The sequence below is a fragment of the Amphiura filiformis genome, chromosome 2, assembly GCF_039555335.1.
Source record: "Amphiura filiformis chromosome 2, Afil_fr2py, whole genome shotgun sequence".
In the NCBI taxonomy this organism is placed as follows: domain Eukaryota; kingdom Metazoa; phylum Echinodermata; class Ophiuroidea; order Amphilepidida; family Amphiuridae; genus Amphiura; species Amphiura filiformis.
In genome coordinates, this window is record NC_092629.1 from 37,737,546 (window position 1) to 37,762,951 (window position 25,406).

General features: G+C 35.3%; 1 protein-coding gene across 1 annotated transcript in view; it reads left to right on the forward strand.

The window, feature by feature from the left end:
• Window positions 1–519: 519 nt before the first annotated feature.
• The window catches only part of LOC140140510 (plasminogen-like), a 28,925-nt gene continuing 4,038 nt past the window's right edge, over window positions 520–25,406 (forward strand). The window contains exons 1-3 of the mRNA XM_072162271.1: window positions 520–814; window positions 4,131–4,382; window positions 23,944–24,195. Coding sequence (XP_072018372.1) covers window positions 721–814; window positions 4,131–4,382; window positions 23,944–24,195 — 598 coding nt within the window. The 5' untranslated portion in view covers window positions 520–720. The remainder of the gene's footprint in view (window positions 815–4,130; window positions 4,383–23,943; window positions 24,196–25,406) is intronic.

Below are 25,406 nucleotides of genomic sequence, written 5' to 3' on the forward strand. Positions count from 1 at the left end.
AACTGATAATCGCCAGTAAAAGCCAATTATCCAACCCATTATACATATACAATTAAGCGTAAATAGCATACATGTTAAAGCCATTTTATAACATTTGCTGAGGACGCCCTCAATATTTTTCAAAATTCTGTTTTTTTACACGATTGTAATATACTTTATTAAACTAACATGCCCTGCAAGGTGCTATAGTCAAAATTCGCGAGGAACCGTCGTTTTATTATTACGATGGAAATATTAGTCATTAGTTAAATGTTCACATCCAGTACGTACACGGCATGCGGGATGGTACACACATATCAAAGGCCCGTTCACCCCCACAACATGCATTGGCGACAACTGCGCTGGTAGTAAATATCCGTTTTCTTTGCTTTACCTCAATTGTACGGCTCAAAATTGAAAGGGATCATATCTGACAATAAAAGCTAACATTTTGTGGAAAAGAAATACTAATCTATTTTTATGGAAATGTTATAACGTGGCTTTAAACTGTAATTAACTACTCATGCGTAATAGCTCGTAATTGTCACAGCCAAAATTACAAATCTATCTGGCATGTTAAGTTCTATGCTTTAAATGCATAACTAACCAGTGTTTACAAGTTGGTCTAAACCACTAACATTATTGTATTCTTAGGATTCATAGGAACACCTAGATTTATAAACATTTTAATGCTTTAGACAAAGGAAGAGTTTGGACTGTAATTGATTTCTGCAAAATAAGATGGCTGCTGACGACGGACTGCACCCGATTATGTGGTGCGTGTTATTTATGGGTTTTCTCTGTTTCCAGTTTCCGCATGGAGTACGTGGACAAGGTAAGGGCTTTAATTACAACTGCATTCCAATAAAAATGTTAGGTCTATATACACTAGGGGCCGGTTTCACGAAGCTTGGCCGGGGATTAGGCTTGCTAAGCCGCTTCCTAAGCCAGCAGGCTAGCCCCACCAAGTGGATCCATTCCATTGATTTATCTTTCAAGGTGATGTACGATGTGAAAATGTAAGCTCTGGTATATAGGACCAATTGGACTTATGCCTGACGGCTTAGGGAGCCTGACCAATAGCCATACTTCGAGAAACCGGCCTTATATTGTCAAGGCAGCTATTTGGATTTTTCTAAGTTGTTCAGTTGAATTTGCCATGTCAGAAAACATACAACTAGACACCAAAATCATTGAAATTGGACAATCTTAACCGAATTAGTAAAATTGCACCCAGCGGAAAGTGCATTGACCTTTGTCATATTTCTACCCATAGCGTCGTAACTAAAGGTCGCAGATAGGGCAAATTACATTTTTGGATTCCTTATGACCAGACGAGTAATTTGGTATATGTTTTAAAAGAATTAGGATATTTGATAATTTTGACCCAATGTTTGATCTTAATTGACACCTACCAAAATTGTTCAACACTTTGAAGAGGGCAGCCCAAGTTAATTTTGTTCAATATCCTTCAGGCACGCCAAAAACACTTTCAAACCTTTGTTCCAAGGATTTGGTCGCTAGACATTAGTACTGGTCTCTTACTATTCAAAAACGTCTTAGTAATAATTGAGGCTTTAGGCAAAGATCTCAATATTAGATGGCTGTCGACGATCAGGACTGTGCCCATTTATGAAAGGGTTACATCGACAAATATCAAATCAAAAAACCAATCGACAATGCAGATTTTAATTTCAGACTATATGGTCAATTCCAGCGAAAGGGACAAAATTCTCTCTATGTTAACTTTCCACTTTAAAATGTCATTAATAAAGGAAATCACGTTATTGATGGAGCATATCATGTCACGTCCAATGTGCTCTCTTTGTGCATATAGGCCTTTACTAGCAAGTCATACCAGGGGACAAGTTATGATAGCTTAAATGAATTGGCGTTACCCACGAATTCAAAGATAAAGCACCATATATGTCATTGAATGTCCTTCAATCAAAATGAAATTATTACCGTTAGAAAGACGTTTGCATGATCTCTCATCATATGTAAAACGATTGAATTCCACCAAAGTTTGTGGACTCTAGAGGCCATTAAGTCAATTTGGCTAATAATTTTGTTACCCGCGTATCAAAAATAAAATGATCGTTCTGAAAAATGTTAAGTGAATATGCCATAAATGACTATATCATGAAACAAAGTTTCGTTCTATAATTCTGAGGTCCAAGTGATTATTTTATGCAAATACGTTTTACCCATAAAATTCCATAAAATCAAATTTGACGTTACCCACGTATCAACTGTTACCCACGAGTCCAGCAAATATAATTGCCATAACTTAAATTAACATTTAATGACTTCGGACACTGAATTTAGTTTGACAAGCGCTTAAAATTGTAAATCGTAAAAATACGTTCACCACTTTAAAAAAGAACCTACGACGGTTTAAACTTTTGTTACCCACGAATCCCGAATAGATGCTAACCTTGAAAAATAAGGAGATTGTTTATTTTAAGTTTAAATCAGCACATATTCAAGCCATGGGTATGCTATAATTTTGACAGTACTTACAGTTTATACACCTAAGAAACGCAACCCCCAAACGGTACTATCGTACTTATAGCTTTACCCACGAATTCGGCGTTACCCACGAATCCAAGGATTTACTCGTAAATTATATGTTTCTTATGCATCTTAACATTTTGAAAACATGCGAAATAGGTTCCAAAACAGTTCTGTTTAATAGCGTCCTCTTGAAGGTATACTGAAGCTGCATCATGAAGTTTTGATTGATTATCCTAAATTACCATTTTTTGTGTATATGCAATTGGTTAGAGAAACGGGAATCATTGAAACACAATGGAGGAATAACCGCATGGTGGTTTCCAACCTTCTGTAATATTTTCTATTTGGCCGCTTACCAATACATACCTTCAAATATGTGTTACCCACGAACATTTTGGTTACCCACGAATCCCTACTTAAATTATATTTTAACAGTGTATTGATAGTGTTTTAGTTCATAGGAACTGTCAAACACGAGTTAATAGAATATTGCTGCATGAAAATATGGAATGATTTTACTAAAATATTAATATAAAACTGATTGCTCTGTCTATTTGAATTTGGCAACTTCATTATTCTCAAAATTTTTATACCCAAAATGCCATAATGATCCATTCTAAATATTCCATGTAGTCTGTATTTTGATTAAAATTCATTTTAGTGCCATTGCAGCCTGAATTATTGACATACGGAAAAGTATTTTTATTTTTATTTAAAAAAAATAATAGTAATTGCTATTTTCCAGACGCTGTTACCCACGAATCCATCCGAGATCCTCATCCTGTGACGAGATACAAAATCTAACTTTATATTTATATGAAGCATTTATTCTAATCTTTCGAAATAATACAGTAATGTTAAATGACAGCCACTTTGGAAAGAGTTCGAAGAATTGACACAATCTTAACTGTACACCTGGTTCTTTCTTAAAATTTGTAATAACCAAAATATTTCTTTGTAGATATATGTAATAAAATTCTATTTTACGTTCAAAGTCTTCACCGATTTCTAGTGTATATGAGTCACACATAAAATATTGAAAGATATTAAAGAAAGTGAAATTTTATGGCGTACAACAGGTGAAAAATGCTTGAATTCGTGGGTAACATGCATATGCGCATTTAACACTTTATTTGGTCTAGCAAGAAAAGTTATTTTTCAATCCGATGGCACTTCCACCTGATGATTCACTAGACATGATCGTCTCATTTGATAAGTCTAGAATTGAAAAGGAAAACATTTTCAAAATGGCCCCCAGAGAGAATTTTGGCCCGCTTTGGCTGGAATTGACCATATACTTTTAATAGCGCAAAGTGAAGGTAATTTTAGAATTTACCGAGCCAGTGCCCATAATTTTACCTTGGCCCAGAAAATTTGGATAAAAAAAGACGCACAGTGTAATTCTTTCAACTAGATGGAGCTCTTTTGTTTAATTTGTTTTCTCTAAGGAATTTTAAGGGCTTAGGAGTCTCCATTTAGGGCGTGTCGCCTCTGACACCGCCCGACCCAGCTTCCGCCGCTTATATCTAGCATCACAATTCATAACTTTTGAAATTTGACCCTGTTTGTATTTTTGTTTCTTTGTTTCTTTGAATTTTTCTTCTTATTATTATTGTTCTTTTTTTTGCATACAGCATCAGAATGTTACTTTGATCCACTTGGGCGTGACTATCGTGGTTCAGTTAATCAAACCATAAATGGCATGGAATGTCAATCCTGGATAGCACAATATCCCCACGAACATGACCGTACACTAGAAAACTATCCGGACACTGGTCTTGGCGAACACAACTATTGTCGTAATCCGGATGATGCGCCCAATGGCCCTTGGTGTTACACTACAAATCCCGAAATTCGATTTGAATACTGCCCGGTGTCTATCTGTGGTAAGTCTGTATTGGGCTATTCTATTTGATATTCTTACATCAAGTCAAGTTTAATTTAAAGCAATAAGTTTTTATTTCCTTCTCTGTGCTTTTCACAACTATTATTTTATTTTTTCAGTTCTTTTGGGTCAGTTTTCTTTACTTCCTTTTGTTTAAATTCTTTTGATCCCATCAATATCTTGTGTGGCCACCGTTATTGTCCATAATGGCTGTACATTGTCGTCGCATGCTCCGATCAGACGTGTATAGGGCAGTTTGTCACTTTTAAAACTGGACCTTCGTCTTGATTAGAATCAAATGCGTGGAACTTTACTTCTGGAGGTCACACGGGATTCAGTGGGGTGTCATAATGTGCAGGCTTAGACAGGGATATGAAGGAAAGCTCTTCCATCTTTACATGGAGCAATTCCATCCCAATTCCATGCAAAAGATGGAGTATGTGTCTGTGTCCGGTGTTTCATTCCATCTTTTTACTATTAGAATTATATCAGGGGGGTGACACTAAATTCACGGCTTTTATTTAGCCACGCAAACCTATGGCAAATTTTGTTGGCTTGCTCTCAAAGTGAGGCAAGGTATCGATCGGTCATGAATAATCACATCAACTCTTACTCAGCCCATGTGATTGAGGTCACCACATAAAGGTGTCGTAAGTTTAGCGAATCGAACCTGTTGAAGATAGTAACAAGAAGAGTCTTTCAAAAAGACACAGTTCACGGATCAGGTGTATAGAAATTTGTTCTTCCATTTTCATATCTAACCTACTCTGCACTGATCTTACAATAAATTAGTGATTTGAGGCATAATGACTCCTACATCCTGACTCTGGCTATATAACTCTCCATCCAGCAATCACTATCATAGGCTTATTGAAATTCAATTAATATACCATGCAGATAACCTTGGCCCAATAATTATTTGGAATGTAATTAAGATAGGCAAACATTACTGGGTAGATAACAGGAATTAAGTTTTGTCAGTTGGAAGGAATTGAGTAAATCGCCTGTATCAAAATAGCAGTGTATTTTTCATATATGCAGTAATATGCTCAGCCTTATCACAAAATAGACAATAGCATTGACCTTACCCACCAATCAGTAAAGCCTATTATAATCATGTGATGGCTCAATCCAATAGTAAACATGCTGAGAAAAAAAAAAAAAAAATAGTCCTGGCTGCCATTGTCTCAATACAAGATAAGATGTGCTAAAAGTCCTTCTCATGTGGGGCCGGATTAGATAAAGGGATACAAACCTGGGTATGAGGCATTAGGAATTATTTCCTAGCCTCATAATCACAGGTTGATGGGATGCAATAGTTATTCAAGACACAGTGTATGTAAGGGATAAACTGTGCATATGAGATATGGGTTCAAGTGGGGGAAATGTTCACTGCCGTGAACAAAAAGCGCCCCAAGCAAGGTTAGACCGGGTGGAAGTGGGTCAACTACTATGATCCCATCAGGCCACAGTGATTTGTTTCTGCAAGAAAGTCTTTTAATTTGATAAGGGAATGTCTTGTTGATATAGTAATGTCGAAATTGAGACTAACTATCGATAATACAAAGGAAATAATTATACGACAAGCATAAGATATGAAATACAGTGAGTATTTGAAGTCAAAAAATCATTTGACACCTCACGTGACCTTCCAAAATGGCGCCCGCGGCAATAGTTTTTGCCATGTGCTTCCTCGACCCTGTGGAAAAGTATCCCGAAAAATATCAATCTGCACTAATACACTTATTGCCGGGACTTATTGGTGTAGCCTGCCAGTATGAATTATTGTTGAAAAATAGAATAGCACCGTAATTTTGACATTTAATTGTATACCGCCACTAATAATCCAAAAATCCGATCTTTATTCATCACGTCTATTGGGTCATTTTCTTACATTGAACTATTATAGGCACTTCAACATCGATGATAACCAGCGTACACCACAAGACCCCAGAAAAAAAATCATAGGCTCACGTCAAGCCGTCTGTACACCTGTCTTCAATCATACAGGGTGTAACAATAAAATGTATACAATTACATTTTGACTTCTCATGAACAAACTAAAAGAGTTATGGTACAAAAGTTATATGCAATACAGTCAGCAATATCTTGGCTAACGGGAGACGTTTAGTTGGTTTCTTTACTAGCTTGGGTTCAAAAGTTATGTCCGATTAATTAAATCGTCCAGAAAACGCGTTGGGCCACTTTTGCCATGTTTACGCATATCCAGTTTGAACCGCATAGATATGCTAAATCGTGCATTAAACATCAAAGAACTGACAAAAAAAAGAATTATAAGTGGTGTTTCTTCATATAATTGACATGAACTTAATAATAATATTATATTTCTTTAAAATCTATAAATGAAGTCATGAAATTTCTTTCAAATTATCTTATAAATAAAGTAATTTATCATATCCCTGAGATATCATTGGTAAAACTGAGAACAGATTTTGCATCCATAAGTACAAAACAATAACATGTGAATTAAGTTCAGATGGGCTTCTAGCTATTCTGGGGCAACCACTATTGTCAGCAGTGTTATACTCTTAACAAATTCTACATGCTTCTCATAGTTATACGTAATTGTATGCCTTGATGGAAGACGTGAGTTTGGAAAATGAGCTATAAGCAATCTTATGGTTTCTGCTTGACTCCATGTGTTACCGAATGTCAACCATAAACATGATAAAATGTGCTCTTCCAACGTGAATTGGGGTTGAAGTTGTTGAGCTACAGCCACGATTCCTAGTAAATGAGGTTGTTAGTGGCTTAGTTGTGACTTTCAAAAACTCAAGGAGATATTCTATTATGTAACAATTTCTACCATTTCGAATACCTCATTGTTTAAACACAGACCCTGGAAGAGCACCGACCATTTGGTCCATGGTTCAAATCTATTCAGTCACTTGTCGTACTCGGACAAAAGTGGCCCAAGCGGTTTTAAGACCAGGTTACATAATCGGCCATATCTTCACTTGTATACCATCGATTTTATTGGAACAAAGCTTATCTGGTGGCTAAAGAAATTATCTTGATAGACATACAAATATCAAACCAAAACATACGCGCCATACTTGTTTCATTCTACTTTCCAAATTGTACAAATTTTATTGTTACACCCTGTATAATAGATTGAATACAATACCGTTCATACCGCTCTTTTCAAAGAGACTAATATTACAGGTGCAAGTGATTAGCATTTCTTTGACATCTATGGTCGGTAGGTCCTACCGCATGAACGTGAGTGCGGGCGATATAGTCAAAATTGTATTCATCTATTCAGAAGTACGTCACTTCGCCAGCGTGCGTATAAACGTATTCTGTTAGGGAGTAGCCTACATTAAACAATTACAATTGCAAACTTTGTGATTGGCAATAGGCCCCTACCGGTAGGCCTACATTAAAAAGTATGCATGGGTGACACCCAGGAGCGATTATAGTATCCGTTTGCCATAATTTAACACGGAATAAAAGCAAAACTCACTGAAAAATAACATTTGCTGAAAAATCAACTAAGTTTAGGGAGTGTTCAGAAATACTTTGGTGGGGGACAATATATTTTTTCGTGTTACAAATTTTTTAACCCCCCTATTCCCTCTTCGTGTACCCAAAACTTTGTTGACCCCCGGTCTCACAAGTTAATGGACCTAAAACTGTTATGACCCCACCCTCATATCAGTACTAAACATTCATTCATTCATTCATCTTTATTTCATTCAAATATAAAATATAACAGCACAACAATTAAACACATACATTGAATGAGGAGGTTCTCGGAAGGCCGGTTGGCCTGTATTAAGAACCCCCTGTCCTAACAAAAAAAGTTTCAAAATAACAACAACAACAAAATATACCGCAAAATGTCACAAACTCCCCCCCTCATTTACCCTAACAAAAACCAAAAGAGCCTGTTTTGTGATCAAGAATATGCAAGAAATTACTATTTTGCCCCCCCCACCTGTACTATTGTATAGTACATCAAACGATAGAAGAAATAATATTATTAAATAATACTAAAACTTGTATTCATGTCAGTGTTGTGAGTCGGTAAATTACCGGTTAATTTACATGGTCATTTACTGCCATCTTAATTTACCGTAGTAAAATAGGGTAATTTTTTTAAATTAAACTTCAAATAATATTGTTTTTGTTTGTTTGTTTTAGATGACAAATACAGTTTCATGCAAAAGAGTTATGCAAATACTTTAAAATGTACGTTCGGCACATAGGCCTACGCGTCATGGCCTACCCTGCCTGGCAAAGCTAGTCTGGTCGGAATGTCATAATAATTATGTTTCGTTCGGTAGCCGATATAAACGGAAACTACTCTGTCCCTTGATCAAACGTCTATTATATTAACGCCCTCTGGCCAGGTCAGACCATCATTTTAATAACAATATGCTATTAACATGGACAGATGCAAATTACGGAGTGTCACATCCTAATTTAATAATCCTTGATTATATGTTATATGTATCCCATGTCTGTGAAGATGGAATAAGGATGGGAGCTAGCTCATCAAGGTTGTGGTTTTACTCTACTGTACTATGCTATTGTGCCAAAATAAATCTCATAAATGGCCAGAGTTGTTATGGGATTATCTTAAGGGATCTAAAATGAGCGTTTATTGCGTTTCGACAGTATTTTTTGTGGCACATGAGAGCACCTCAGACCTATCGAATTGTATTCTGAATACGAAGCATGTCTTTCTGATATCAAATAATTTTCATTTTTGAAAATCACATTTTTGATATATAACAGTCCTCGAAGTAAATTATATAAATCTAATGATATATTCTTAAAGTGTATGTAACAGGGAGGAAAAGCCGACGGTCAATTGAAAATTTTGACCTTTCATATTGAAGCTATGGATTTTTTCCCAAAAGACTTAATTTTTTTTGGTGTTTTGGGAAAAAAATCCATATCTTCAATACGAAAGGTAAAATTTTCAATTGATCGTCGGCTTTTCAACCCACCTACATACACTTTAAGTATAAATCATCAGATTTATAAAGTTTACTTCAAGTACTGTTAAATATAAAAAATATCAATTTTTAATAATTTGGCATAAAATGTGTATTAAATTGCGAATTTCAAAATTCAAAATTATTTGATATCAGAATGACATTCTTCGTATTCAGAATGCAATTCGATATGTCTGATGTGCTCTAATGTCCCAAAATAAATACTGTCCAAACGTTCATACCCCAGCCCTTAAGACCTTCAGGAATATACTTTTCTGATTTTGATATTAGCTTGGATTTTCATACATTTCAAAACCAGTGTTGGTTGAAATGTTATTTTTATACAGTGTCATGGGCATAATAATCTCAAATGACAAACATCATAACCCAGGATTAACAGGTTAAGGGGGTACTACACCCCTGTGGTAAATTTGTGACTATTTTTGCATTTTTCTCACAAAATAATAACACATTGGTAACAAAACTTATGTATATTATTGGGGCAAGGAATCCAATTACTACACTGACATTTCAGTGACTCAAGACAAGCGGTTCAGTATACATGATAGGAAATGAGGTACATCCTAGTGGTACCTTATTTCTTATCATAAATAACGAACCGCTTGTCTTGGGTCACTGAAATTCCAGTGTAGTAATTGATTCTTGCCCTATAATATACATAACTTTTGTTACCACTGTTTTATTAGTTTGTGAGAAAATGCAAAAATAGACCTAAATTTATCGAGGGGGTGTAAATTCTTAATGGAATCTAATATCATGTTTCATTATACAAACGAGTTGACAACATGCAAATTAAAGTCACGCGGTAGCCGTGACCAGCAAGTTTGTTAAAAAAAAGACTGATAAAGAAGACTAATAACAGATGCTCCCGCGAGACTATATTTACACCTAACATTAAAACACTTGACTTCTATTGTTCGATGTTATTTTTCGCTGGGTACAAAATCGCCCATAATGTAGCATTTCTTTTTTTCATTTGTTATATTTTCCAAAAAAGGTGTAATGTCTTTAGCAAAGTGATCAATTGCTGTATGTGATCGGTATATGACACCTACTAACTTGTTTCGGGCATTTTTACCTTCAATTTCTATAAAACAAGATTCAAAATTGGCATTAGCTATGCATAAGTCGGGTCTAAGTTTATATTTGATGGACTTTAAAATATAGGCCTATAGAATAACACCACCCTTCTCTCTTTCCATTGTATTTGTGAATTCCATATTATAATCATCTAAATTATAATAATCAGATGGCTTTTCTTTTAAGTGAGTTTCAGAAAGGCCGATTATTGTAAATGTATGTTCTAATATTTTTAAACATTGTTTTAGTTTTTCGAAATTTTTGTTGATACTTCTTATATTAGAATTTAATATTGAAAATATTTCATCATTACCTTTGTACTTCAGGCTAAATTCTTCAGGTGTCAGGTAGTTACACTCTGGTATATGATTCATTTCATGTATTTCATCATCTTTGCTATTATTTTGAAATCGAATGGAATTAAAAACCATACTATCATATTTATCCATAATAATATCTGATGCGTTTATATTTCCTTCGGGGTCGTCAATTTCATCATTAATTCCAATATCACAATTTTCACTATTAGTTATATTTTCATTTCTTTTAGAACAATTTATACACACATACTCATCTGGCTTAAGGCGTGGGGTATGGGCGAACTTGAAGTACAGGTATCTGGAGAGGGGAAGCAATGAGTTACCCCAAATCACAGCGGCAGGTAGTGGCTGGGCCGCCGAGTGCTAATATATATTTATTTTGGAAGGTTCGTGTTTGTTTCAAATTTTGGGGCGTTTTTCCAAAATTTGATATTTTGGTGATATTTCAAAAAAGCGACATGCCAAAGACAACTCTTTGGGCGTATAGTTTGTTATTGTTATTGCAGTTCTTTTCCACATACCTACGTTAGCATTCGATTGGGTGATTTACTAATATTAGGCATGTCCACTAAAAATTGAAGTACTTTTAAATTGATTCAGACCTAACTTATTGGCTTGGAATTGATGAAAGAAACATTTTGGCGTTTAAATAATCTTAATCGGACGTTTCATTCCAGAGATATGGCCTTTCGAGTGTCACGGTTTTATATAGGGCTGCTAGAACATGTTAAAAAGTTAAAGTCCAAAAGGAATACTAACAGAAAGTGCAACTTTAAGGTACTTTTTCTTAATGTATTTATTAACTAGCGTTATCTGGAACATTATATTTGCTTATAACAACATGAAAATAAGATCATCCTGAAAATTTAATCGATTTTGTTGACATACAACAAAAAATACAAGACCTCAAAACCCATGGTTTGTTTGGTGAAACCTCAAGCATGATCATAGATGGCCGCCATGGAAAATATCTCCATAGAAGAGATGAACAATAAGTGCATTATTTCAAATGAATAGCGGTAGTCTTAAACATTGTTCAATCTTTTAAGGTCAGCACATTTTATCTTCAAAAATTATTATATTTCATCATGGCATAAGTTTGGTAACATTAATCACTACCAATTTTGAGAAATTTGCTCCAACTCAAAGGTTATATTTACTACATTGAGCAATACACTGTGTGTGCATGTGCCCACTATGGTTTCCGAGTGTGTGGTTCCCAGTAGTTTCTCTCCCTATGGATATAGGTACACGGTCTGTAACACAGACTAGGTAGTGAGTAGTGCACGGGGAAGTAAAAGATTTGAGATGGGCCGCGGTAGGCTTAAACATTCTTAAATTTCTTAACATCCTGCACATTTTGTCTTCAAAAATAGTTAAATTTTATGAGTATGTAAGTTTGCTTGTCTGATTCACTCCAAATTCGGAGATAATTGCGTTTGAACACCTGATGCACGGAATGGTGTCACTTCAACCTGTTGTAGTTCTCATCTCATTAAAATTTTCATTAAAAAAAGTTGATCTCTTCATGAAGGAAGGTCCTCTCTAGTTACTGACCAAACAGGAAAAAGTTTGGTTAATGTTTTCTGGTGGAATCAGGAATTTCTTGAAACACCCTGATATATGCCTACATTTGGATCAAAACAAGTATGTACGCCATTTAACAGGCCTGGGATTTCTTGTATCGATCACTTTCTCCATAGACAATACGTGTCTGAGTGCACGCACACAGTAAATGAAAAATCGTTCTAGTGGAAACTGTATTAACAGTGGTCATCCCTACTAATATTATATATTTTATGACTGCAATTTGGCGTTTTCAATGCGTTTTACACGTATCATGAAATTAACGCAAATATCTAGTCACGCTGCTTTTAGAATTTTTACCTGATCGTCGGCTTTTGCAGGCAACAGAATGCAGATTGGGTCACGATAGATGTCGTATTCCTCTATGTGGTTCACTCATTGATAAAATGAGTTTGCATTCCTTGTAACAACACACACATTGCCATCTGGAAACCGGGCCTGGAACTGATTTTGGGACAGCCATAGACTTCAGCGCCGTATCAAATCTCATAAAACCCACACGCCGGGCGACTATGTGTTTATGTTTCCCGCACGAAAGCTTGTGTCTACATCTATGACTATACTTCTTTGGAAACGTTGACCTTTGACCATTCTTTGTATAACGCCCTGATATGACCTTGATATGTTCGCTTGATTGGGTACGTTATAGCATCCATTTCATTGAGTTGTTAGGACTTGGTCAGTAGATGCTACAGGGATAACATGGTGTGTGAGCATGGTGAAAGACTCATTGTTGATTAGGCACGGACATATTAAAGGCACAGGTCCTTTGCGTGTATAGCAGAAAATTATAATAGAATGTTTGGAATTTTGCAAATAAAATACTAACAGCATTCTGCATTCTGTATTTATTTATTTATTTAGGCCCATGCCTATTTATTTATTTATTTATTTATTTGGTATATTAGTTAGTAGTTTGTAATATTCCATGATACGTCGGTTTATTATTGATTGATTGATTGATTGATTGATTGTTGATAACTTGAAAACTTGATTGATTGATCGATTGATAGTCATTTCACATTATATTCCTAGTTTATAGGCCCCTATGGAACGTCTATTAAATTTGAATAGCATCGTACATTAGATAAATAGGCCTATCAGTATTGATTTATTCTATTCAGCAATATCAAGGATTACTATCAAACTTCTCATAGCAAATTGTCAGTTGGCTCAGTGGTAACGCACTAGGTTTTACAACACGGAGGTCCCGGGTTCGATTCCCAGCTCTGCCTATTTTTTGCAAGGCTAAAAAAAAAAAAAAAAGAAATTTCTGGACTGCAAACTTATTTGGCGCGCGATCTGAGCTGGTCCTTTTCTGGTGGCTGTGTCTGTTAGGCTGAGTTCACATAGAAGTATACGGTATACGGTATTCGCTATACGAAATACGCTCATTCGATCAGGCTGAGTTCATATAGGAGTATACTATGTGAACTCAGCCTGATCGAATGAGCGTATTTCGTATAGCGAATGGCGAGTATATCAGTTTACCCATTTTCTTCGTCTTATCAAATGCTTGTAACTTTACTTCTTGAGGTCACATTGCATTCAATGAGGTGTCATAATGTGCAGCATTAGATAGTGCATCTATTAAAAAAATTAATTTGCCCACATATGGTATAGGTTTTTTTTTTTTTTGTCTGTATACGTTGCACTAAAATCGAACACGCACGATTCCCACTATACTATACTATACGCAGGTATACGGCCTTTTCGAATAGCTCTTATGTGACCCGGTACTATGAAATTACCTTGCTCGATTTAAGCTATACGCGTGCATCTGCAAAACGTGCATCGTATACCCGAATAGTATACTTCTATGCGATCGTAGCCTTATGTGACACGGTACTATGAAATTGCCTTGCTCGATTTTAAGCTATACGCGTGCACCTGCAAAACGTGCACCGTATACCCGAATAGTATACTTCTATGTGAACGCAGCCTTACAGGCACACTCCCTCTGGAATCCAAACCAGGTTCACGCTCATTACACCTCCCTTAAGTGACAAGATAGCTTTGCGGCTCATTTTCACACATTTCTTATGTATAATGTTGTCAGTGAAAGAACCCTTTATGTCGTGAAGTTCTTTGCACGAGTAACTCAAATGAGTCTACAATAACTTTTACGTATATATATAATGTAGGCGCATGCCCTTTTTTGCGAGAATAAATTATTAAGTATTGAAGGCCTATAGATACTTTTCTTTAAAAAATTATTTCATTTCAATAAACAGCAATACACACTATTATAAGTTAACACAATAGCTAGTATTCTTATAATAACTTGTCATGAAAAAATCTCTGTTAAACGAGTTTTCGATTTCATTCAAACAATCATGATCGTGTTTTTAGTTTATTACCAGCTTTTTACACTTTTGGTTTAATCCATTGTCACCACCTTAATCATGTGTATTGCAGATCGATCATCGCCAATATTGAAATGAAATAGAAATCTACTTTGATTCTATTGTGAATCAATATATCAATACAATCTTAACAAACTTTTGTTTCATATTATGTAGACCTGAATCTACCTGCAAATGTCGCCATTTTAGATTGTAATATTGTACATGTTATAGTAAAACATTTTATTCACTATAAACACGCTCTGTGTCTCGCTGGCATCGTTAACATTGGGTTTATTAAAATGTATATGTATCCTATTAACATTACAGTCACGCGGTAGCTGTGACCAGCAAGTTTTAAAATAAACGGCTGATAAAGTTTTATTAAATTATTTACTGTCATAAATCAAGGATAACATAATTTCAAACATCTATTTTTCGTTTTATTCGTTTTATGGATAAGGTTCGTGTTTGTTTCAAATTTTGGGGCGTTTTTCCAAAATTTGATATTTTTGGTGATATTTCAAAAAAGCGACATGCCAAAGACAACTCTTTGGGCGTATAGTTTGTTATTGTTATTGCAGTTCTTTTCCACATACCTACGTTAGCATTCGATTGGGTGATTTACTAATATTAGGCATGTCCACTAAAAATTGAAGTACTTTTAAATTGATTCAGACCTAACTTATTGGCTTGGAATTGATGAAAGAAACATTTTGGCGTTTAAATAATCTTAATCGGACGTTTCATTCCAGAGATATGGCCTTTCGAGTGTCACGGTTTTATATAGGGCTGCTAGAACATGTTAAAAGTTAAAGTCCAAAAAGGAATACTAACAGAAAGTGCAACTTTAAGGTACTTTTTCTTAATGTATTTATTAACTAGCGTTATCTGGAACATTATATTTGCTTATAACAACATGAAAATAAGATCATCCTGAAAATTTAATCGATTTTGTTGACATACAACGAAAAATACAAGACCTCAAAACCCATGGTTTGTTTGGTGAAACCTCAAGCATGATCATAGATGGCCGCCATGGAAAATATCTCCATAGAAGAGATGAACAATAAGTGCATTATTTCAAATGAATAGCGGTAGTCTTAAACATTGTTCAATCTTTTAAGGTCAGCACATTTTATCTTCAAAAATTATTATATTTCATCATGGCATAAGTTTGGTAACATTAATCACTACCAATTTTGAGAAATTTGCTCCAACTCAAAGGTTATATTTACTCCATTGAGCAATACACTGTGTGGGCATGTGCCCACTATGGTTTCCGAGAGTGTGTGGTTCCCAGTAGTTTCTCTCCCTATGGATATAGGTACACGGTCTGTAACACAGACTAGGTAGTGAGTAGTGCACGGGGAAGTAAAAGATTTGAGATGGGCCGCGGTAGGCTTAAACATTCTTAAATTTCTTAACATCCTGCACATTTTGTCTTCAAAAATAGTTAAATTTTATGAGTATGTAAGTTTGCTTGTCTGATTCACTCCAAATTCGGAGATAATTGCGTTTGAACACCTGATGCACGGAATGGTGTCACTTCAACCTGTTGTAGTTCTCATCTCATTAAAATTAAAAATTAAAAAAAGTTGATCTCTTCATGAAGGAAGGTCCTCTCTAGTTACTGACCAAACAGGAAAAAGTTTGGTTAATGTTTTCTGGTGGAATCAGGAATTTCTTGAAACACCCTGATATATGCCTACATTTGGATCAAAACAAGTATGTACGCCATTTAACAGGCCTGGGATTTCTTGTATCGATCACTTTCTCCATAGACAATACGTGTCTGAGTGCACGCACACAGTAAATGAAAAATCGTTCTAGTGGAAACTGTATTAACAGTGGTCATCCCTACTAATATTATATATTTTATGACTGCAATTTGGCGTTTTCAATGCGTTTTACACGTATCATGAAATTAACGCAAATATCTAGTCACGCTGCTTTTAGAATTTTTACCTGATCGTCGGCTTTTGCAGGCAACAGAATGCAGATTGGGTCACGATAGATGTCGTATTCCTCTATGTGGTTCACTCATTGATAAAATGAGTTTGCATTCCTTGTAACAACACACACATTGCCATCTGGAAACCGGGCCTGGAACTGATTTTGGGACAGCCATAGACTTCAGCGCCGTATCAAATCTCATAAAAACCACACGACTGACGACTATGTGTTTATGTTTCCCGCACGAAAGCTTGTGTCTACATCTATGACTATACTTCTTTGGAAACGTTGACCTTTGACCATTCTTTGTATAACGCCCTGATATGACCTTGATATGTTCGCTTGATTGGGTACGTTATAGCATCCATTTCATTGAGTTGTTAGGACTTGGTCAGTAGATGCTACAGGGATAACATGGTGTGTGAGCATGGTGAAAGACTCATTGTTGATTAGGCACGGACATATTAAAGGCACAGGTCCTTTGCGTGTATAGCAGAAAATTATAATAGAATGTTTGGAATTTTGCAAATAAAATACTAACAGCATTCTGCATTCTGTATTTATTTATTTATTTAGGCCCATGCCTATTTATTTATTTATTTATTTATTTGGTATATTAGTTAGTAGTTTGTAATATTCCATGATACGTCGGTTTATTATTGATTGATTGATTGATTGATTGATTGTTGATAACTTGAAAACTTGATTGATTGATCGATTGATAGTCATTTCACATTATATTCCTAGTTTATAGGCCCCTATGGAACGTCTATTAAATTTGAATAGCATCGTACATTAGATAAATAGGCCTATCAGTATTGATTTATTCTATTCAGCAATATCAAGGATTACTATCAAACTTCTCATAGCAAATTGTCAGTTGGCTCAGTGGTAACGCACTAGGTTTTACAACACGGAGGTCCGGGTTCGATTCCCAGCTCTGCCTATTTTTTGCAAGGCTAAGAAAAAAAAAAGAAATTTCTGGACTGCAAACTTATTTGGCGCGCGATCTGAGCTGGTCCTTTTCTGGTGGCTGTGTCTGTTAGGCTGAGTTCACATAGAAGTATACGGTATACGGTATTCGCTATACGAAATACGCTCATTCGATCAGGCTGAGTTCATATAGGAGTATACTATGTGAACTCAGCCTGATCGAATGAGCGTATTCGTATAGCGAATGGCGAATATCAGTTTACCCATTTTCTTCGTCTTATCAAATGCTTGTAACTTTACTTCTTGAGGTCACATTGCATTCAATGAGGTGTCATAATGTGCAGCATTAGATAGTGCATCTATTAAAAAAATTAATTTGCCCACATATGGTATAGGTTTTTAAAATTAGGACGGTATACGTTGCACTAAAATCGAACACGCACGATTCCCACTATACTATACTATACGCAGGTATACGGCCTTTTCGAATAGCTCTTATGTGACCCGGTACTATGAAATTACCTTGCTCGATTTAAGCTATACGCGTGCATCTGCAAAACGTGCATCGTATACCCGAATAGTATACTTCTATGCGATCGTAGCCTTATGTGACACGGTACTATGAAATTGCCTTGCTCGATTTTAAGCTATACGCGTGCACCTGCAAAACGTGCACCGTATACCCGAATAGTATACTTCTATGTGAACGCAGCCTTACAGGCACACTCCCTCTGGAATCCAAACCAGGTTCACGCTCATTACACCTCCCTTAAGTGACAAGATAGCTTTGCGGCTCATTTTCACACATTTCTTATGTATAATGTTGTCAGTGAAAGAACCCTTTATGTCGTGAAGTTCTTTGCACGAGTAACTCAAATGAGTCTACAATAACTTTTACGTATATATATAATGTAGGCGCATGCCCTTTTTTGCGAGAATAAATTATTAAGTATTGAAGGCCTATAGATACTTTTCTTTAAAAAATTATTTCATTTCAATAAACAGCAATACACACTATTATAAGTTAACACAATAGCTAGTATTCTTATAATAACTTGTCATGAAAAAACTCTGTTAAACGAGTTTTCGATTTCATTCAAACAATCATGATCGTGTTTTTAGTTTATTACCAGCTTTTTACACTTTTGGTTTAATCCATTGTCACCACCTTAATCATGTGTATTGCAGATCGATCATCGCCAATATTGAAATGAAATAGAAATCTACTTTGATTCTATTGTGAATCAATATATCAATACAATCTTAACAAACTTTTGTTTCATATTATGTAGACCTGAATCTACCTGCAAATGTCGCCATTTTAGATTGTAATATTGTACATGTTATAGTAAAACATTTTATTCACTATAAACACGCTCTGTGTCTCGCTGGCATCGTTAACATTGGGTTTATTAAAATGTATATGTATCCTATTAACATTACAGTCACGCGGTAGCTGTGACCAGCAAGTTTTAAAATAAACGGCTGATAAAGTTTTATTAAATTATTTACTGTCATAAATCAAGGATAACATAATTTCAAACATCTATTTTCGTTTTATTCGTTTTATGGATAAGGTTCGTGTTTGTTTCAAATTTTGGGGCGTTTTTCCAAAATTTGATATTTTGGTGATATTTCAAAAAAGCGACATGCCAAAGACAACTCTTTGGGCGTATAGTTTGTTATTGTTATTGCAGTTCTTTTCCACATACCTACGTTAGCATTCGATTGGGTGATTTACTAATATTAGGCATGTCCACTAAAAATTGAAGTACTTTTAAATTGATTCAGACCTAACTTATTGGCTTGGAATTGATGAAAGAAACATTTTGGCGTTTAAATAATCTTAATCGGACGTTTCATTCCAGAGATATGGCCTTTCGAGTGTCACGGTTTTATATAGGGCTGCTAGAACATGTTAAAAGTTAAAGTCCAAAAGGAATACTAACAGAAAGTGCAACTTTAAGGTACTTTTTCTTAATGTATTTATTAACTAGCGTTATCTGGAACATTATATTTGCTTATAACAACATGAAAATAAGATCATCCTGAAAATTTAATCGATTTTGTTGACATACAACAAAAAATACAAGACCTCAAAACCCATGGTTTGTTTGGTGAAACCTCAAGCATGATCATAGATGGCCGCCATGGAAAATATCTCCATAGAAGAGATGAACAATAAGTGCATTATTTCAAATGAATAGCGGTAGTCTTAAACATTGTTCAATCTTTTAAGGTCAGCACATTTTATCTTCAAAAATTATTATATTTCATCATGGCATAAGTTTGGTAACATTAATCACTACCAATTTTGAGAAATTTGCTCCAACTCAAAGGTTATATTTACTACATTGAGCAATACACTGTGTGTGCATGTGCCCACTATGGTTTCCGAGAGTGTGTGGTTCCCAGTAGTTTCTCTCCCTATGGATATAGGTACACGGTCTGTAACACAGACTAGGTAGTGAGTAGTGCACGGGGAAGTAAAAGATTTGAGATGGGCCGCGGTAGGCTTAAACATTCTTAAATTTCTTAACATCCTGCACATTTTGTCTTCAAAAATAGTTAAATTTTATGAGTATGTAAGTTTGCTTGTCTGATTCACTCCAAATTCGGAGATAATTGCGTTTGAACACCTGATGCACGGAATGGTGTCACTTCAACCTGTTGTAGTTCTCATCTCATTAAAATTATCAAAAAAAAAAGTTGATCTCTTCATGAAGGAAGGTCCTCTCTAGTTACTGACCAAACAGGAAAAAGTTTGGTTAATGTTTTCTGGTGGAATCAGGAATTTCTTGAAACACCCTGATATATGCCTACATTTGGATCAAAACAAGTATGTACGCCATTTAACAGGCCTGGGATTTCTTGTATCGATCACTTTCTCCATAGACAATACGTGTCTGAGTGCACGCACACAGTAAATGAAAAATCGTTCTAGTGGAAACTGTATTAACAGTGGTCATCCCTACTAATATTATATATTTTATGACTGCAATTTGGCGTTTTCAATGCGTTTTACACGTATCATGAAATTAACGCAAATATCTAGTCACGCTGCTTTTAGAATTTTACCTGATCGTCGGCTTTTGCAGGCAACAGAATGCAGATTGGGTCACGATAGATGTCGTATTCCTCTATGTGGTTCACTCATTGATAAAATGAGTTTGCATTCCTTGTAACAACACACACATTGCCATCTGGAAACCGGGCCTGGAACTGATTTTGGGACAGCCATAGACTTCAGCGCCGTATCAAGTCTCATAAAAACCACACGACTGACGACTATGTGTTTATGTTTCCCGCACGAAAGCTTGTGTCTACATCTATGACTATACTTCTTTGGAAACGTTGACCTTTGACCATTCTTTGTATAACGCCCTGATATGACCTTGATATGTTCGCTTGATTGGGTACGTTATAGCATCCATTTCATTGAGTTGTTAGGACTTGGTCAGTAGATGCTACAGGGATAACATGGTGTGTGAGCATGGTGAAAGACTCATTGTTGATTAGGCACGGACATATTAAAGGCACAGGTCCTTTGCGTGTATAGCAGAAAATTATAATAGAATGTTTGGAATTTTGCAAATAAAATACTAACAGCATTCTGCATTCTGTATTTATTTATTTATTTAGGCCCATGCCTATTTATTTATTTATTTATTTATTTGGTATATTAGTTAGTAGTTTGTAATATTCCATGATACGTCGGTTTATTATTGATTGATTGATTGATTGATTGATTGTTGATAACTTGAAAACTTGATTGATTGATCGATTGATAGTCATTTCACATTATATTCCTAGTTTATAGGCCCCTATGGAACGTCTATTAAATTTGAATAGCATCGTACATTAGATAAATAGGCCTATCAGTATTGATTTATTCTATTCAGCAATATCAAGGATTACTATCAAACTTCTCATAGCAAATTGTCAGTTGGCTCAGTGGTAACGCACTAGGTTTTACAACACGGAGGTCCCGGGTTCGATTCCCAGCTCTGCCTATTTTTTGCAAGGCTAAGAAAAAAAAAAGAAATTTCTGGACTGCAAACTTATTTGGCGCGCGATCTGAGCTGGTCCTTTTCTGGTGGCTGTGTCTGTTAGGCTGAGTTCACATAGAAGTATACGGTATACGGTATTCGCTATAAAATACGCTCATTCGATCAGGCTGAGTTCATATAGGAGTATACTATGTGAACTCAGCCTGATCGAATGAGCGTATTTCATATAGCGAATGGCGAGTATATCAGTTACCCATTTTCTTCGTCTTATCAAATGCTTGTAACTTTACTTCTTGAGGTCACATTGCATTCAATGAGGTGTCATAATGTGCAGCATTAGATAGTGCATCTATTAAAAAAATTAATTTGCCCACATATGGTATAGGTTTTTTAAAATTAGGACGGTATACGTTGCACTAAAATCGAACACGCACGATTCCCACTATACTATACTATACGCAGGTATACGGCCTTTTCGAATAGCTCTTATGTGACCCGGTACTATGAAATTACCTTGCTCGATTTAAGCTATACGCGTGCATCTGCAAAACGTGCATCGTATACCCGAATAGTATACTTCTATGCGATCGTAGCCTTATGTGACCCGGTACTATGAAATTGCCTTGCTCGATTTTAAGCTATACGCGTGCACCTGCAAAACGTGCACCGTATACCCGAATAGTATACTTCTATGTGAACGCAGCCTTACAGGCACACTCCCTCTGGAATCCAAACCAGGTTCACGCTCATTACACCTCCCTTAAGTGACAAGATAGCTTTGCGGCTCATTTTCACACATTTCTTATGTATAATGTTGTCAGTGAAAGAACCCTTTATGTCGTGAAGTTCTTTGCACGAGTAACTCAAATGAGTCTACAATAACTTTTACGTATATATATAATGTAGGCGCATGCCCTTTTTTGCGAGAATAAATTATTAAGTATTGAAGGCCTATAGATACTTTTCTTTAAAAAATTATTTCATTTCAATAAACAGCAATACACACTATTATAAGTTAACACAATAGCTAGTATTCTTATAATAACTTGTCATGAAAAAACTCTGTTAAACGAGTTTTCGATTTCATTCAAACAATCATGATCGTGTTTTTAGTTTATTACCAGCTTTTTACACTTTTGGTTTAATCCATTGTCACCACCTTAATCATGTGTATTGCAGATCGATCATCGCCAATATTGAAATGAAATAGAAATCTACTTTGATTCTATTGTGAATCAATATATCAATACAATCTTAACAAACTTTTGTTTCATATTATGTAGACCTGAATCTACCTGCAAATGTCGCCATTTTAGATTGTAATATTGTACATGTTATAGTAAAACATTTTATTCACTATAAACACGCTCTGTGTCTCGCTGGCATCGTTAACATTGGGTTTATTAAAATGTATATGTATCCCTATTAACATTACAGTCACGCGGTAGCTGTGACCAGCAAGTTTTAAAATAAACGGCTGATAAAGTTTTATTAAATTATTTACTGTCATAAATCAAGGATAACATAATTTCAAACATCTATTTTTCGTTTTATTCGTTTTATGGAGTACTTCGTAACCCGATGACTTTCCAAGCTTAGAGCTGCTTGGCTACATTCATAAAAAGAAAGAAAATCCACCAAAAAAACGTTGACAACGTAAAGAAAGCAGCAAGTTTAAAAAGCCCCCACCTCGGCTCACTTTTGAAACTTGGTCCCATTTTGAATATCAACAGCAAATCGGTGTTTTTAACGTTTAAACAATAGCATCATTGCCATTAACATGCCTACTTGTTATTCGTTTAATTCAATCATTGATCATGAACTTAATAATTATTATAAAACAAAACATATGTAGGATTTTGGCCAAGAACAACATAATAACCTTTCTGATCGTTCCAGAATGCTAACAACTTAATATCGCATCGTCACATTAAAGACACATAACACTTCTGGAAATGTTTTAAGTTGATAATTATGACCAAGTTTAAATCACTATCTTTTACAAATGGGACCAAGTTTCAAAAAGTGAGCCGAGGTGGGGGCTTTTTAAACTTGCTGCTTTTTACTAATACCAAGAAAATTGGCTATCTGGCTCTCATCTTGCTCCAAGTTCCTGGTTTACTATATTTTTAACAAGCAAGCCAATAGGCAAGCATGGAATTGACAAAGATGGAATAACATGGAATCATTCCTTGTAAAGACGGAAGGGATTACCTTCATACCCCATAGTGCATCTATTACAAAAACAAAATAAATAAAAATGCCCCAATTTGGTTTAGTTTTAAAATTAGGATTTCGAAACAATATGAAACTTTGTATTTGTTTTGCCTACCTTGCCCACAGCATCAGAATGCTACTTTGATCTACTTGGCCGTGACTATCGTGGTTCAGTTCATCAAACCATACATGGCATGGAATGTCAATCTTGGACAGCACAATATCCCCACGGACATGACCGTACACCAGAAAACTTTCCGGACACTGGTCTTGGCGAACACAACTATTGTCGTAATCCGGATGATGCGCCCAATGGCCCTTGGTGTTACACTACAAATCCCGAAATTCGATTGGAATACTGCCCGGTGTCTATCTGTGGTAAGTCTGTATTGGGCTATTCTATTTGATATTCGTACATCAAGTCAAGTTTAATTTAAAGCAATACGTTTTTATTTCCTTCTCTGTGCTTTTCACAACGTTTATTTTATTTTTTCAGTTCTTTTGGGTCAGTTTTCTTTACTTCCTTTTGTTTAAATTCTTTTGATCCCATCAATATCTTGTGTGGCCACCGTTATTGTCCATAATGGCTGTACATTATCGTCGCATGCTCCGATCAGACGTGTATAGGGCAGTTTGTCACTTTTAAAACTGGACCTTCGTCTAATCAAATGCGTGGAACTTTACTTCTGGAGGTCACACGGGATTCAATGGGGTGTCATAATGTGCAGGCTTAGATAGTGCATCTATTACAAAAACAAAATAAATAAAAATACCCCAATTTGGTTTAGTTTTAAAATTAGGATTTCGAAACAATATGAAACTTTGTATTTGTTTTGCCTACCATGCCCACAGCATCAGAATGCTACTTTGATCTACTTGGCCGTGACTATCGTGGTTTTAAGTTTCTAACAAAAGGTAGAAACAAAGATATCAATAATCGTGTGAGTCAAGAGGTTAGGCAGGATAATAGGAAACCACGTGACCAAAATCAAAACCAAAACTATTATACTCAATATTTGAAAACGCAATATTTGAAATGAGGCATTGGCACATGCCCAGCAAACACAAAACGTTTTCGACATCATTCGCAAAAGGTTATAAAAGGTTGTCAGAAAACGTTTAAATGTCGGGTTATATAAAGGGTATAAAAACGTTTTAATAACATTCCAAAAACATTCTTGAAAACTTGATACAAAACATTCTAAACAGAATGTTATTTTGGGGTTGAAAAAATATTTTGCGAAAATGTTTGCCCAAAATATTTTCAATAAACGTTTTCATGACCTTTATATAACCCGACATTTAAATGTTATTAAAAGGTTTTGAAAAAAAAAAACATTTTAAGAACATTTCTGTGTTTGCTGGGTTCAAATATTTTAACATAATGTTATTTAAGTATTGACACAATATTTGGCAAAAATGTTTGCAAAAATAGTTTACAATAACATTTTTGAAAACATTTAAAAATATTGTTGTAGTGTGTTTTCATACAAAACGTTTTAAAACGTTATCATGACCTTTACATAACCCGACATTTTAATGTTATTAAAACGTTTTTACCTAAACCAAAAGCCAAAATATAACTTATT